The sequence below is a fragment of the Leptodactylus fuscus genome, chromosome 6 (assembly GCF_031893055.1).
Source record: "Leptodactylus fuscus isolate aLepFus1 chromosome 6, aLepFus1.hap2, whole genome shotgun sequence".
Taxonomy (NCBI): domain Eukaryota; kingdom Metazoa; phylum Chordata; class Amphibia; order Anura; family Leptodactylidae; genus Leptodactylus; species Leptodactylus fuscus.
Window position 1 is genome coordinate 112,661,776 of NC_134270.1, and position 17,020 is coordinate 112,678,795.

A 17,020-nucleotide genomic window follows, 5' to 3' on the forward strand; every position below is an offset into this window, starting at 1 on the left:
AGAGGAGCAATACAAGAAATCTTCTTGGACCAGTGTGCGCCATCTTCCTTTACTTTTTCCTTTGATTAACACCATCGACAATACCAATTAGTTGTCACAAGGACAGTGGGGGCTCATCCAACCAGTCTCCAGCTTTCATTTTTTTCTAAAATGTGTGAGATAATTGAAGATAACTGAGGGATTGCTAGAAGGCAGAGTATTCTATAGGACAACACAATTTTCAGGGCAGTAGGACAGGAGACGTTCCTATGAAGAATAATGGAGAAAATGGAGGAGGGGGGGGGGGGAGCTCTTTTTGCTTCGTTTTAAAGGGAGTCTATCATTGGCTATATCGATTTTAAAATAAGCATATCTTTGCATAGCCTTTAGAAAGGCTATTCCAGGCATACCTTTCATTCAATGATCGGCACCGCCGTTTTTGAATTAGCCTGGTGTTCTTGATATGCTAATTATTCTGTACAGAACATCAAAAGCCTTGTCGATGTTCCCTGAGCACTGCTTGCATCATCAGCCGTCCCTGGTTCTCACAGCCCCCTTTGTAACAGATGTTCCCTCCTCTTACAGTTCTTCAGTGCATCCAGATCAAATAATCACATACAGCACGTGTGAGATTTTAATCGCAGTGTACAAGACTAGCTGCTCTGAAGGAAGCAGTGAAGAACTGTAGAAGGGGGGGAAATCATCTGTAAAGAAGGGGGCAGTGAGAATCGGGGAAGGCTGATGACGCAAGCGGTGCTCAGGGAACATTGAGAAGGCTTTCAGTGCTCTGTGCAGGGTCATCCCTTGGCATTTCAGACTTGGCCCTTTCCTGGATCTCCTCATACTTCACCAACCGCATATTCAGAGTCTCCCATTCGCACACCACCTCCTCGCCACGCTCTCTGTAGGTGTCCCTCAAGGGGAGCCCTCCTGTTCTCCATCTACATTCTCAGCCTGGGCCAACTCAGAATTTCATGGTTTTCAATACCACTGCTATGTTGACAACATTCAAATACACACGTGGACAAACTTGTTGGTAGCCCTCATTTAATGAAAGAAAAAGCCATAATGGTCACAGAAATAAGTTGAATATGACAAAAGTAATAAATAAAAATTCTATGAAAATTAACAAATGAAAAAGTCAGACAATGCTTTTCAACCAGGCTTCAACAGAATAAAAAAAAATAAAAAATAAAACTCATGAAACAGGCCTGGACAGAAATGATGGTTCACTTAATTTACTATTTTGTTGCCCAACCTTTTGATAGCGTGTCTCAGCTCCTCCAAAGATGCTCAAAAGGATTTAGATCAGGGCTCATAGAAGGCCACCACAGAATAGTCCAATGTTTTCCTTTGCCATTCTTGGGTGTTTTTAGCTGCGTGTTTTGGGTCATTATTAGAGATGAGCGAGTACTGTTCGGATTAGCCGATCCGAACAGCATGCTCCATAGAAATGAATGGACGCACCTGGTACTTCCGCTTTGACGGCGGCCGGCCGCTTAACCCCCCGCGTGCCGGCTACGTCCATTCATTTCTATGCGAGCGTGCTGTTCGGATCGGCTGAACCGAACAGTACTCGCTCATCTCTAGTCATTATCCTGCAAGACCCATGACCTGCAACTGAGAAAATTTTCTGACACTGGGCAGCACATTTTTCTCTAGAATCCCTTGATAGTCTTGAGATTTCATTGTACCCTGCACAGATTCAAGACACCCTGTGCCAAATGCAGCCCCGGAACATAAAATGACATGCTTCACAGTAGGGACAGTGTTCTTTTTAAGATGTGCTTCATTTTTCCGTCTGTGAACATAGAGCTGATGTGCCTTGCCAAAAAGTTCGATTTTTGTCTCATCTGTCCATAGGACATTCTCCCAGAAGCTTTGTGGCTTGCCAACAAGTAGTTTGGTTATTATTACTTTTGTCATATTCAAGTTATTTCTGTGACCGTTGTGGGTTTTTCTTTCATTAAACGAGGGGTAGCAACAACTTTGTCCACGTGTGTATATCTCTCTGGACCAGACGTTACTTGTTTGTCCAGGCTTTCAAAGTATCTAGTAACCGTAACCACTTCCTTCTCCTGTTGCTTTCTCAAACTCAACATGGAGAAAATAGAGTTCATCATCTTCGCACCACCTCATACAGCCCCTCTACCTGACTCATCTATGATAGTTAATGGAACCACGCTTACACCTGTTCTCATGAATCTGTTGCCTTGGGATAACCCTGGACTCTGATCTATCCTTCAAGTCGCACGGCCAAACCTTCAACACCTCGTCACCTCCTTCCTCACCCCTGAAATCACATAGGCGCTAGTTCACGCCCTCATTATCTCCCACTTAGATTACTGTAAAACTCTTTTCCATGGCCTTCCTGCAAATGCTTCCCCCCCAGTCCACCTTAAACTGTACTGCTCGCTTAATACACCTTTCCGCCCATTCGTCATTGGCCATTCCCTTCGCCCAAACCCTTCATTGGCTACCCGTTGCCCAGTGAATAGAGATCAAAATAATAACACTGACATACAAAGCCATCCACAACCTTTCCCTACATATATCTCTGACCTAATCTCCGGCTATATGCCAACATGCAACCTGATCCTCCAAAGACCTCCTACTCTGTTCTTATCCACTCTTCACACAACTGTCTCTAAGATTTCTCTCAAGCATCCCCCCTAGTCTGGAACTCCATAAAACTGTCCCCCACAATCTCAAACTTCAAGAAGGCCTGAAGACTCACCTATTCAGGAAGGCCTACAACCGCCAATAACACTGCTGTCACCACATCACTATCTGTACAGTCTCCCCCCTCTCACCTCATCGATCGTAAGCCCTTGCGGGCAGGGCCCTCTACCCCACTGGGCTAGTTGGTCACTGTTACTATTATATTTGCTGTGTATATTTTGTGTACCGTAAGTAAACCCTCAACTATAAAGCACCATGGAATTAATGGAGCTATATAAACAAATAATAAGCATGTCAAGAAAACCGGGCTAACTCAAAAACGGCTGCGCCAATCAAAGCATAAAAGGTAGGCCTGGAATATGGCTATGCAAAGATATACTTATTTAAAAATCGATATACCCAATGATAGACTCCCTTTAAACAGTAAATCACATAAGATCCTGTAATTTGAGTTGACTTTTATTGTAAGATGTCAGCTAACCAACCACGCCATATTTGCTGGGGATTGGAAGAATGTAAGTATATAAATGGCCATTCGGCCAAGACAAAGGTACATGTTGATGAGAGAGTTGGGACGGGTATCATACGTCTAGAACTGGTTTTAGCCTGCAATCCACAGACCTTTTGGGCAGGGGCACCCACTTGTTTAATATTGTCCTACAATATGATCTATTGACATATGTATGGTATAAACACAATTCTTCTCCATGAGCAGAACAGCAGATAACGGTTCAGAACATTAACTTTATTCATAAAGACAACGCAGCAAATCTTCAAGTCTGGGTCATAAAAGCAACCAGAATACTTTAAGACTAATTTTAGGCCCTAAGTATTATAATCTAGAAACCAAGAAAAGGGCCTCACCATGACATAAAGAATATAAATCTATTATAATCTCAGAGGTGCAGTATGGGGTCGAGGAGAAACTCAGGGGTTAGTAGTGGTGGCTTGCAGATTCAGGATTACTGGCCCCACAATATGGATGTGTAGAGATAAGGAGATTAGACTGTGAACCCCAACCCCCCCGACACAGAAGACATATGGCATATATTACTACAGAATATACTGTCACCATATAAGCAACAAGAAATAAACAAACAGTCTCATGTCCTGGAGATGTCACTACTATGGAATTTCCTTTAAACTAGCATACAATAATCCAGTAAATCTAATTCAGAATATATAAAATAGAGATTAAAATATTTGTTTCCAGACATCTGATAATTTGGCACGTATACGGTCACTTTGATAATGGATTAAAGGAATTTTAAACACATTAGCGACAACAAACAGTTTAATATCTTAATTTTTAATATTTCAACTCAGAACATGGACAATTCTAACTGGCTTGTGATAAAAGTGTAGAAACACGCAGACCACTTGTAGCGGAAACTACAAACAAGGATCATTGTTTCCTATGGAGGAACTACACAAGAGTTGTAACTTCATCAGCCTAAGTGGAAATGTGCTTTACACAGATGGAAAGAGGTGGCAGATTTACTGGTAATGAATAACATAAGACTCCGAAGGCGTAGAAAGTAAAAGGGGCAGACCAAGATTAGAAGAAAGACTGCTATCCCACCAACAGCGGAACGGCTGCCCATAAATTGTGTTTGGTATACACCCCAATCCCATTGAGCTAGCAGTACCAGATATGGTATAAGGACAGGAATGTCACTGTTCTGAGAAAATTAGAAGTTGACTCTGTCCCGAGTCTCTTACCAACATTTAATGCAATCTGCGGTCACGGTCCAAATGTAATACAAAGATTATGGAATACTGGGCACTTAAGAGGACCACATTCTAAGCTTGTAATAGCAACATGTATAAATGTAAACTTTTCCACATTAACATAACTTACTGAAATTCAACAAGCCGCTCTTGCCTATAAACGTGCTCTTTCCAGGTGGAGTGCTCCTTTAATAGTGCAATAAACAAAAAAAATCCCAATTTGACTGGATATGAAAGACTCTTGTTGTTCCATTCACACACATGTAATAGTACAGCTTTGCAGCAGTGCGGTTAGGCAGATATTAGAACTAATGTTTAAAAGTTTCTTAAAAGAAAACTCCATTGTTCACAACATATTCCATAGAATGTTACATTTCTTTGTATTTGCTTTACTTATTTTGTTTCACGTCACGTGTTATTCACTGATCAGACAGAAAACCAAACTCTACATTCTACTGGAGTCCTGGGATTGAGAGTTCAGAAAACATTTACATAGGGCTTCTAGGTCACATGACCATTAGAAGCAAGAACCTGCAACATTTTTACCTTCCCTTTGGCTGTAAATGGACAAGAAACTACTTCTACAAGCTAAGGAATATTATAAATACTTGCCTTTTCTTTACTAAAAGTAAATCTTGACCGTGAAATATTGTTCTAGAATGGGGTTTACTTCGAAGTTGCATTTAGTAGTTTGCTTTTTTCTATACAAGCTTTACAAAAAAAAAAAAAAGAATATATACAATACTGGCCCTTCAAGACAGGATTGCTAATGTCATTTTGTATACTTCTGCATGTGACAGCTGCCTCTATCAAGCTGAATGCCCAAGGAAATTAGCTGTTCCTTGTAATACAGGGGAGCAACAGTCAAACCTTTAAAGGTGCTCTTCATATCTACGACCAGTTATTAGAAAAAATCTCATTCATAACGCAATCTAGAATGGGAAATGGCATGACCAATGCCAGCCATTTCCTCCTGTGCCAATCCAGCTCCATGGTGAAGAAAAAAATGGTGCTGATCAGACTAGTTATGAAGGAAGCAGGTCCATAATAACCAAATGACTCATATCTTCATGACTCGAGGAAGACCTGGCACTGAGTAGGATTGAAAGTACTCCACTAATACTTTCTTTTTCCCTATTACAGTGGTATGTGGTTAGTGTCTGATCAGTGGATGACTACTGGATACCCCCCACGGATCACAAAAACGGGTCTCGAGTATCTTGTGTGAATAAAGCAAATTCATGCACGATCACCTCTCCTCCATGCAACTCTATGGGACTGACCAAGAGGAATCGAGAATCTCCAGCGGCTGGCGATCTCACAGGATGCATACATGGTTGATGCTTTACTCACACAAGGAAGTTGGGACCCCATTCTTGTGATTGTTGTAAGCTCCAGTGGTCAGACACTGTGGATAGGTGATAGGTTGTATGGTCGTACACTCCTTTAACCATTTTAATATGGCTGGTACTACTTTTATCTTTAGTCATCTGGATGTTATGACAATGTTTTACCTTACTGTAAGGCCTGTATTACATATGGGGATGAAGATACCGTAGTGGGTTGAAACCCCTCATTAGATGGAGGACTAATGTGGAGACGTATAATTGGAATAATACTGGTTAGAGAAACAATGCTGCTGTAAAATCATAGTAACACAAGATGAAATGGGAACCATCTGAATGTAAATCTCATTAATATTTCCCTAAGTGATACAATTCAGTAGACCCCTGTCAAACACATACTAAAAGTCACGCTGGTTTAAGATAAACCTAATACTGGAAATTCTACTAAACCAAATTTAGATCATCATAGGGCTCTATAATGAATGACAGCAAGCCTAGATCTTGTAAATGTCCAAAACTGGCCTCAGTATTTCCTTAGCAATCAGTTGATCTCAAACCTGGGGTGTTTAAGGGGAGAGAGAAAAACCTTAAAAGGAAATGTGTCGCCAGAATATGACCTCATTTTATTTTTTTTTTTAAATCAAGTTTTATATTAAAGATATTGATATCTTTAAAGAATATATATATATATATATATATATATATATATATATATATATATATATATTAGTAATGCTGATACTTCCTGGTTTGTGCAGATTTCTTTGCAGCAGTTCCTCACTTGCCAGCACACTGACGATCTCTTCTAGGATGTATATGTAGCTGACACACAATCCACCAGTCGCAGAGGATTTTACAGCTTATCTACTCAACACAATGACCTCTGCTCAGGTCGCACAGCATACCTAGAAAACTGGTCCAATACAAATTAATAGTGCCATGTCCTGGTGACACATTCCCTTTAAAGGTGTTGAATCAGATTAAAAAATGAAATAAGTCTTCCTTTCTCCAGAAACAGCTACCATCGTTGCGCATGAGCTGTCTATGTAAGCATCATAGAAAAGCTGAACAGGGACAGATTGCAAAACCAAACACAACCCATGAACTAGAACTCAATTTTCCATCTCCAAATAAATGTGGATGAAAATTTGTAAAATAAAAACACAAGCAGATATTTTTGAAAGTTTTAATTTACAGCAGGGACACCTAAAGGGGTAAAATTTCAATTTTTTTTCCCAGATTTTATACCTAAATTGGAAAGGGGGGGAGGGGGACGCTAAAATCTTTAACAAGACCCAATGTATTAAGTTGTTTATAGGAAACATTTTTTTTCTTAACCACACAGAAGTAACACACAAAAGACCCCCATAGATAGACAATGAACGCCAAACTATATACTGAAACGTGTGCAGGTTTTATGTATGCACAACATAACATGTCTGTATCCGCATTGACAGATCACCTGAACAATGGGTAGAAGTAATAGATAGTGATGTGACGTAAACACTGTAAAATGGCTTATTATGGGGCAGGGCAAAGCTGACTCTTCACCCTGTATAAAATACTATATGATGGTCTCCTGTTTGGTCCCTACTCCAAAATAACTATTCCCAAGCACCTGAATATTCACTGCTAGCCAGACCTCCCCCATCCCTATTATTATGAGCCAATACCTCATACAATAAGCAACTTCTGTACATATAGGTCTGTGTCCCGTAACCATTACCGGAAAAAAAAAAAATCTCTGCAATGTACAGCCTTGCCAAGCAGGTTAACCAACCCCCCGCCGCCCCCCCTTCATTTGGCTGGCTCATCCAAAACCTCGAACTGGCAACTAACTTTGTGCAAATCCAAAGACTGCAACCGTAGGATACAGCACATGAAATTGGGAAGGTTTATACAATTAAAATGGACGTAATCCTTCATGAGCAGCAAGTATGACTATTATATTTATATATATTTATATATATGTATACATAGACTGGAGGGCAAAAAAAAAAAAAAATACCATTTCCCCCTACCCTCCCTTGGAACCTACTTGACAACAGGGTGTAAGACGGCGCCACTGGACATAAAGTGATGACATTTCTTTGACTTTTTTTTTTTTTCTTAAAAGAGGTAAACCAGAAACACTTATCCAGAGGTTTAAAAATGTGTTTTGTTTTTCTTTTTTTTTGTCTTTAAAATGACATTTTACAGTACGATGTTAAAGAATTAGGTGACTGTTATTTAATCAATAATGATCTTTGCTAATGAATCATTCTGTACAATTGATCTGATCCTAGAAGCAAAAATGTTAGAGTTGAGCGGGGAGGGGGAGGGAGGAACTTAAAGGTAGGACCTGTGAAATGTACTTTTTTTTTTTTTCTCGCTCTCGTTATGAATAAATTTAAATTTCTTTGATATGGCTAAACCATCGACAGTATGATTTGTGTAAATTTTGTTTCTCGTTTCCTTTAAAGCATGCGACGTCTACAAGGCCACTTTCCCTATGATTACACCGATAATGAAAACCAAGACTGCCAGGGCGAGTATCCGGGGGTTTAAGCCTTCATCTTTTACAAGGCTAGAGGATGAAGAGACGGGGTTACTGGAGGCTTGGAGTTTTCGCATCCTCAACCCATCTTCCTCCTGTTAAAAATAAAAAAAGAATTGTGTCAGTGCACAGCCTAGTGGCCAATGATGGAATTACAGCACAATAAATTGTTACAAAGATATCAACTTGCAGTTTTGGACGAAATATGGGAAAAGCATATTTTACACAAATAATAAAATGAACCAATAGTAAGCCTTTTTTTTTTTTTTTTTAACAGGACTATGAAAAGAACAAAGGATTACACATTAATAAGTCATAAATAAGTCATAAATGTGTGAATGGTTACAGTCCGACCGCCAGCCCCTACAGAGATCAATTGGTCCGGGGTGCGCCTGGACTATATACAATGCATAGAGCTTGAAGCAGATGGCTTTACTGCATCTCTATTCCCATTGATATCACTGACCAGATATTCCCATTTAAAAAAATTAATTGACCAAAACCTGACAACCCTCATGTATAAATTAGATATAGACAAAAAGTAATGCCAGATGAAAGTGAAAAGTTATAGGCATTATAACTGCCTGTAACAGAGATATCTGAGGTCAAAGGGCCTAAACCCCTTTGCTCTAGTAATGTGTTAATACTTCTGTTCTGTGCTCTGTCCAATTAGCCTGAAAATTCCACAGGACACGCCATAAAAGTGAACAGGGGTCTGGAAGAGGTCTTGAAGGCTCAATGTGAACAGAGCAGTGTGGCCAATGTTCTATTCACCTGTATGGGACATTTGCACTCAAGAGTCTCTCACAAAGAGCACTCAATGGAAGTTGTGGTCCATCCCAGTGGTCAGACTTCCAGCAAGAGAACATGAAGAAAATGCCTTTAAGGGTCTTTTTCTGCCAATTCTGAAAAATTACAGAGGCTAAGCCATACGCCACCAAAGTATTTGATAAGACAACCAAGTTAAACTTCTGCATCTGGTGGTTCCATCATTGAAATCAGAATAAATAATTCTAGACTAAGTGTAGATAATGATTTAGATCCACAGATGTCCCCAAGGCAAAACTGAATATCTAAAAACAGGAAGTTTTCCTACTGAAACATTGTAACAAAAAGAGCTGTATACTTCAGGCTGCAACTTCAAGGAATATGGAAGTGAAAATATTTTGGTTTTACATCTTTACCTTGAGCTGTTTGTAGTCCTCCCGTAGTCTCTGGAGTTCCAATTGCAGCCGCTTGTTATCTTCTAACACCTTCTTATGCTCGGAGTCGTCCAGACTGGAACTTATGGATTTGAACATAGAGGTGGATTCTGTCTTTGTTACGCTGCTAGAGAGGACCTTGTTTGCTTCACCTTCATGCTGAAATGCAACAGAAAAAGAAATTAATCAACAATCAGCCTCTCATGGGCACTGCAGGAACACTGCGTAGTCAGATACCGCTAAAATAAAATGCAGTGGTTGTGCAATGACTTTTTGGAAAAGCCAAGGCAAAAATCAGGACATGTCCAAAGCTGTAAATGTTCAGGCTGGAAACACAAGTTATAAGTGTCTAAAATGTACTTAAACGTAGCATCTTGAAGAAGCCAATAAAATGGTTTCTCTCATATTCTAGGAAAGTATGGACAACCAGCACCCCAAAATATGGTCTAATTTTTGGCCCAGTGAACCAAACAGTTGCCTCTATATGTGAAAAGTAATGCGAGGTGTTTTTTTTTTCTGCAACACTAAGTGAAATGACTTCCAAGATCTTTAAGAAAATACTTACGGGTTTGTCATTCTCAGAAGGTAGCTCAAACAGGCACCGCAGTTTTGAGTCCATCAATTCCTCCGGCTTAGCTTCTTTCCACTGGGAAAAAAAATATATATATATATAAAAAAATTTTTTTCAAAAAGATGCATTTCTATATATAAACATATATACATTCATTAAAACTGATATAAACATAACCACACCAAATGACCCATAACGGGACACAGGGGATCTGTTACAATAACACTAGATTGCCTGCATACAATGAGATTTATCAAAGTTGGTTCTGATGCCATAGTAGAAGCATTATGTACTTACAACAGCTTCCATGTCAGAGGTGTCAGGCGGTGCATAAATGGACTGGACCATGAACTTATGTTTGCTTTTCTCATTAGGATCATAGTCAAACGGTTGAAGCATAACTGAAAATAAATTGAGTGAAAAAAGTTAACATGTATACATTAAAAGGGGACCTTTCCCACCTCCCCAAACTCCAGCTCTTCACATAATTTATAAAGCATTGTTCCACTTCCTCTGGCACCCATGATATTTTAATTTTTCCATTACCAAAGTTGCATGAGGACTTGTTTGTTTCTGCCAAGTATGTCAAGGGCAAGTAGGATTTTAAATACCCTTTTAGTGCATTTATTTTTAAGACAGATGAACAAAGTAAATTTAGACTTTTTTTTTTTTTTCTTTTACAAGGTGCACCAGTTGTTGTGATGTACCAGGTTTTTTTTCCTTGACATTAATAAAAGGTTTTTGTATGTGATGTACATTTTGTTGGAAACTGCTACTTGTTAGATAGCACTGTAGCCTTGCAGCGCTGGAGTCCTGGGCTCAAATCCAGCCAATAACAACATCTGCATGAAGTTTGTATGTTCCCCTCTTGTTTGTGGGGGTTTTTCTCCCACACGCCAAAGACATACTGATATCCTATACGGGACAGCATTGACAATATCAGTAAATATAATGCCGCCATACAAGCAAAATAAATTAATAAATACGTAAACACTCAGGTTTTGAGAAAATACAGCCTGCACCTTTAAAGAGGACCTTTCATCAGATCGGGCACATGCAGTTTTATATCGGCTTTCCCGATCTGTGCCCGGTGTAAAGCGCTATCGGTCCCAGTACCGTAGGGCTTTACAGTCAGAAGGGCGTTTTTGACACTTAGCCAGGGATGCCCTTCTGCCCAGCAGCGCCTATCGCGCTGTAGAGTGTGAGCGGGGAGGAACGCCCCCTCCCCTCCTGATAATACTCGTCTATGGACGAGCACTGTGAGCAGAGGGAGGGGGCGTTCCTCCCCGCTCACACAGTACAGCGCGATAGGCGCTGCTGGGCAGAAGGGCGTCCCTGGCTAACTGTCAGAAACACCCTTCTGACTGTAAAGCACTACGGTACCGGGACCGATAGCGCTTTACACCGGGCACAGATCGGGAAAGCCGATATAAAACTGCATGATCCCGATCTGATGAAAGGTCCTCTTTAAGAAATATTGCATACACATCCTCTGTGTCGGCGCCATCATTCCGCAACATACTATTACAGCACAGGGTTAGAAGGAGATAATACATACAATGTAAGGGTGCGTTCACACGGCGTAGCGCACCGCTCCTTTAGACATGTATACATGTGTCTGACTGCGGCGCTTCAAAACAGAGCCCATTGATTTCAACGGGTGCAGATATACGCGCGCTGCCAATTGAAATCAATCGGAGGCTTTTCTACCTACTGATTTCAATGGGCAGTGCGCAAATATCGGCACCCATTGAAATCAATGGGCTCTGTTTTGAAGTGCCGTGCTCGGACACGTGTATACGTGTCTAAAGGAGCGGCACGCTACGCCTTGTGAAGGCACCCTAATACTGATACACCACCAGAGTGCTGATCTGAGGGGGGTTTTTTGTAATCTTAATATAGAAATGAAGCAGGTCAGGAGGGGTACTAAGTCTCCTTATGGAAACAACACCAATACCAGTTAGGGCTGAGCAATAAACCAAATTCATTCAGTTTACAAATTTAAAGAAGAATGATATATTTCTTGCAGCTATGATCTTTAGTTTCTTCATTCTACCTGAGTGGTAGAACCAGGAAGCCTGTTCTGTTTAAAGAGGGCAAATCACATCCTCCTCAATGTGCAGTATTAAATACTGCTAGAAAGCAGACAGTGCACTGAATCATCGTCGGGCTGTGATTAACAGAAATTAATGGCACAGATATCTCCAGCACTGGGGCACATACCAAGAAAGTCTATAGTGCGCCAAATTCAGGGGTCAGTCAGAGACAGACCCAGATTGTCCAAATGCACGCGGGTGCTTGGGGTCCAGGCAGAAAAATGGTAAGACAATGGTCTCATTGATGTGGAAAGAAGAAACCACCATAAGAAGAGAAGACAGTGGCGGGTGAAGGACACCCTTGTCCTTGTGGAGAACAAGAAATGGAGGCTTCTGGTATAGGACAGACAGTATGGAAACCCTCTGAAAGGAAGTAATGACTACCAAGAAGCCAACCTTTCAAGACAGAAGATCTCAAGTAAAGATCTCTGGAGTGGATGAAACCGCGGACTGCAAGGACTCCATGCAGAACCTCCAGACTCAGACAACAAATCTGTTGAGCCCCTTCAGGTACAGGATGGGGCAAAGTGAGTTATCCCTCATTGGGGCAGTGAACAGGTTGGAGGAAAAGCCCTGGAAACGCTCCGACAGGGATAATGATACCAATCATGCTGAGTCCCCCAATGAAATAAGTGAGAAGTGCGCTTTTTTTTTTTTTTTTTTTTTTTTTTTTTTTTAAGGACTATGAAAATTGTAAGAAAACCTTTTCGACTTCTGGCCGCCATATGGATAGTGTGTGTTTCTTCAGAACATCCTGTCTTCTAGCTTTTCGTTGACGTGTTTATGATTTCCTTTGATATTTTCCATTCTTTTAATACACAGAGATATCTGGGTGGAGTATATTTAGGAGGGAGGACAGACTTGATGAACTGATACACATACGAATTAAAGGGGGCACACCCAACTATATAACTAGACAGGTACAGATGGGGAACCAGTCATCATACAGGAATGCTAGACGTTGGGCCCGTCCTTCAGGTGTTAGCTGAAATCCTATGAGGACATGACACTGCATAGTTACCATAGCAATTCTACCTCATTTACTCAAACAGTGTGAAGCTACCCCTGCAAAGGATGACATTAGCACCATGTAGCCATCATAAAACCAGCAGGGTACACCAAGTATATATAAACCTAGGAAACAACAACTATTCATTTAGATACATAAGCCACTTTTCCACTGTATGGTACCAGATCAACTTGCCTTTATTTTGGTACTGGGTGCTTTGCTTTCCACTACAGACTGTACCTCCTTTAATTTCATAGCTGTCAACTGCATGCTTTGAGATGTCCGAGCACCATAGGCGACACAATTTAGTGATAATTCTGCGATCGACCACTCTTCTGCTGTGTATGGACATGCCACGTTATAGTACACTGTCCACTAGGCCATATACCATGCAGAACCTTCCTGTTTTCAGTTGGGAGAATTCTTTGCAGCATTCACCTCACTTAGAACAAAGGCAGAGGACCTTTCACCACCTCTTTGCATTCTTCCATAGGTTCCCCTCTACCAATTCTAGTTCAGGTAGAATTTTGTCTCTATCCCTCATTGTTGAACGATAGCTTCAGCACCCAATATCCTAATTAGTCTCTCTAATGTCAGGTAGGTCCCAGACTATCTCCATCTTAGGACGGCCCACCTCACAGTTTCAGCACATACTATCATAATTACACTATCATCAGCACTAATTGGTCAGGAGTTAGTTGGAGGCGGTGAAAGGTCCTTTTTTTTTTTTTAAACTGTAATTTTTATTGAAAGGATTTTTGTAAAATACAATACAACACAAGAGTTGAAAACCTAAAAAACATGAACGTAAAGCAATGCATATAATGTCAAATAGACTGGAAATGTATACACATCACAAAAACCTGAGAGTAGAAATGAGGGGGTGGGGGAGGAAGGGAAGGGGAAGGAGTCAGAGACCATTCAAAATACAGTATGCGTCCCAAGATGACCATATAGCCTGGAACGCCTGAACAGTATGATTAAGTGTGGCTGTCAAGTTCTCCATACTACGGACATCCTTAAGTCGGACTACAAGATCAGAGCCAGTGGGAGGAGATGCACTCTTCCATCGGAGAGCGATGAGAGTTTTGGCTGCGGTACAGAGATAAAGGAACGATTTAGAGGTGTGCTTACCCAGATGAGCAGGGGTGAGATTGAGGAGATAGATGAGGGGGTCTAAAGGTACACCTTGGATAAATAGAGCGTCTGTAAGGGACTTGACCTCCAGCCTGAATGGACAGATCCCTGGACAGTCCCAAAAAATATGATACAGGGTACCCACTCCTGTCCGGCAACGCCAACACTGGGAAGAAATGTTAGGATTAAGGGAGTGGAGCAAGGCTGGGGTATGGTACCAGTGCATAAGTAGCTTGTACTGGGTCTCCTGGAACGTAACAGGTGGATGATTTAGCTGCACGGGACCAGATAATTTGCCATTGGTTCGGGGAGATCTGCCTGTTCAAGGCCCCAGACCACCTCTCCATATATTTATGCGATATGGGGCCCTGCCGTCCAGAGGAGGAGAGGATACCATAAATACCAGAGATTAGGCCTGCAGTACAGGTGCCCGCACGACACAGTTTTTCAAAGACAGTCAGTGGGGACACCTTCAGAGAGCCGTACTGGGTAAAAACAAAATGGACAATCTGCTGGTAATGCAACCATTCAGTGGCGGGTAGATGCAGTTCTGACACAAAATACTCAAAGGGCCTAAGCACCAACGTCAGCGGGTCTATTAAGTCAGCGACACGGAAAAGGCCAAGCCTACTCCATGGTCGCACCAAAGCTGACGTAAGTCCCTCCGGTAAGAGGGGGTTGTACAAAAAGGAAATCATGGACGAACACTGGGAGGCAAGGGGAAAGATTTTAGAGCAGGTAATCCAAATGGCCCTTGTGAAGCGTATAGGACCCAAAAGGGGAGTGGACGGAAGGGGAGAGGAACGGGACCACAGAAACGCATTGGGATGTATCGGAGCCATCCAGAGTTTCTCTATGAAAGGTCCTTTTTAATTGACTAGACAAAAAAACTGATTAAGGTTGAGTCCCAAGTTACAAAAAAGCTTTTTTTTTTTTTGTTTTTTGTTTTTTGTTTTGTTTTGACAATTTTTCTGCGGTTCTTTGATCCAAAGCCAAGAATGGCTACAAAAGGAAAAGGGGAATATATTAGAAAGCTCTTATATTCCTACCTTCTGCTCAGTCCACTCCTAGTCTTGGCTCAAAAACAGCAGCAAAAATAGCGCCAAAAAAACCACTGCTTTTCTGTAGCATGGGGCCTTAGCCTAAAGTGAATCTCAACTTTTGAGTTACACTTCCATGGACTTTATAATGGAGCGAATTGTGAAGAAACATGGCCATTTCTCCACGGACTACTATAAGGACCATTTCAAACTGGTGAACCAGTATAGAAGCCCAGTTCTCTCAATGTTGTTATAATCCATGTTATTTTATAATGTATTCTCTTGGAAGTATTTGTTATGTGGCATCTCAGTGTTCCCTTGCAAGAAGTGTGTGTATGAGTCTATAAGGTGAAGTTTGTTGGTCTACTCAAAGTGAAATTCGCCAGCGATGCTCACTGTTGCCTACCATCCATCTGATGGTCAAATAAGCTGCTAAACTAGGCATCTAAGGCGACATTACATTGTGCATCTGAGACTCCATTATGGTGGCTGCCTAAATTCAGCGGAATAAAACATCCTGCACAGCTTTTTCAGCCGCTACTTTCAGTTTAAAAACATATATAGTCAATAGGGCTGCGTATGTGACCACTATTTTAGTGGTCCGCTTGTCTGTTGCCCAGAACAGAGAGCCAGATGCTAGCGTGAACTGGGTGTAACAATTTTGCAGGGGAGAAACAACTAATGACTACTCACACCCACCAACAGAATGAGATCCTTTCCTAGGCCTTTTCTTTCATAGAATTTTTCAATACCAATGACTCACCAGATACATTAATGGAGGAACCAGCATCGATGACCCCGCTGTTAGGTCGCACACAGTACCGGCGAGGCGCCGTGGTCTTCACTTTGAAACAAACATTTTTCTCTGTGGGGTTCGAGAGTTTCAGGTTTGTTGTAACAACATCTGTGAAAGGACCTAAAATAAAAAGACATAAGACTTGTAAGAAGATTGGGCTTATTCACATGATAGTGACACAAATTAGCCATGACACTTGGATAAAATTATCTGCTTTTTAAAAACAATGTGGCAGTTTTCACAGACCCCTCAAAGTCTTTTAAAGATCCACAAAATAAAGGTCATAAGCAGAATGTGTCCTATTTTTTAATGTCTCATGTTCATAGTACATTTAAAAAACGCATGTGCCCTGATCGCTCTACAGGCCAACTTACCTCAACGGAATACTAGCCTATCATTATTGCTTCATAGGCTCCAGCTGTGGTCTGTTTGTGGTGTAAGGGGGGGGTTAGAATAGGGGATAGAAGATGGCCCTGACTCCCCTTCGCTCTTTTTTTACCTCTTTCTTTTCTTCTCCCTCTATTTTCTTGTTTTCCCATATCCCTCTATTTTCTTCCACTTAGTTCATTAGTTCCTCTGCCCTCTCCTTCCATTCCTGTCTTTTCTATGGCCCCTTTCTCCCCCATTGTCCTGCTTCCCGATATTTTGTTTTCTATTTTCTAACACTCATTGTTACTTTCCAACCTGTTAATTTTGATGGATGTTCCTCTGGTCTTTAACATCATCTTACATTGCAAATGAAAAAACAGTAAAGATTTAAAAATAAATAAAATTACAAAATAGAGAGACACACACATATATATATATATATATATATATATATATATATATATACACACCGTATATATTTTTATTTTATTTTTTAAACACACACACACACCCACCAGTATAGAGT

At 41.0% G+C, this 17,020-nt stretch overlaps 1 protein-coding gene across 1 annotated transcript in view; it reads right to left on the minus strand.

Annotated features, from left to right (window-relative positions):
• Positions 1–3,391: 3,391 nt before the first annotated feature.
• VAPB (VAMP associated protein B and C) overlaps positions 3,392–17,020 on the minus strand; it is a 31,188-nt gene continuing 17,559 nt past the window's right edge. Inside the window, exons 2-6 of the mRNA XM_075277061.1 lie at positions 16,093–16,245; positions 10,345–10,448; positions 10,042–10,122; positions 9,459–9,635; positions 3,392–8,369 (exon numbers count right to left, since the gene is read on the minus strand). Coding sequence (XP_075133162.1) covers positions 8,211–8,369; positions 9,459–9,635; positions 10,042–10,122; positions 10,345–10,448; positions 16,093–16,245 — 674 coding nt within the window. The 3' untranslated portion in view covers positions 3,392–8,210. The remainder of the gene's footprint in view (positions 8,370–9,458; positions 9,636–10,041; positions 10,123–10,344; positions 10,449–16,092; positions 16,246–17,020) is intronic.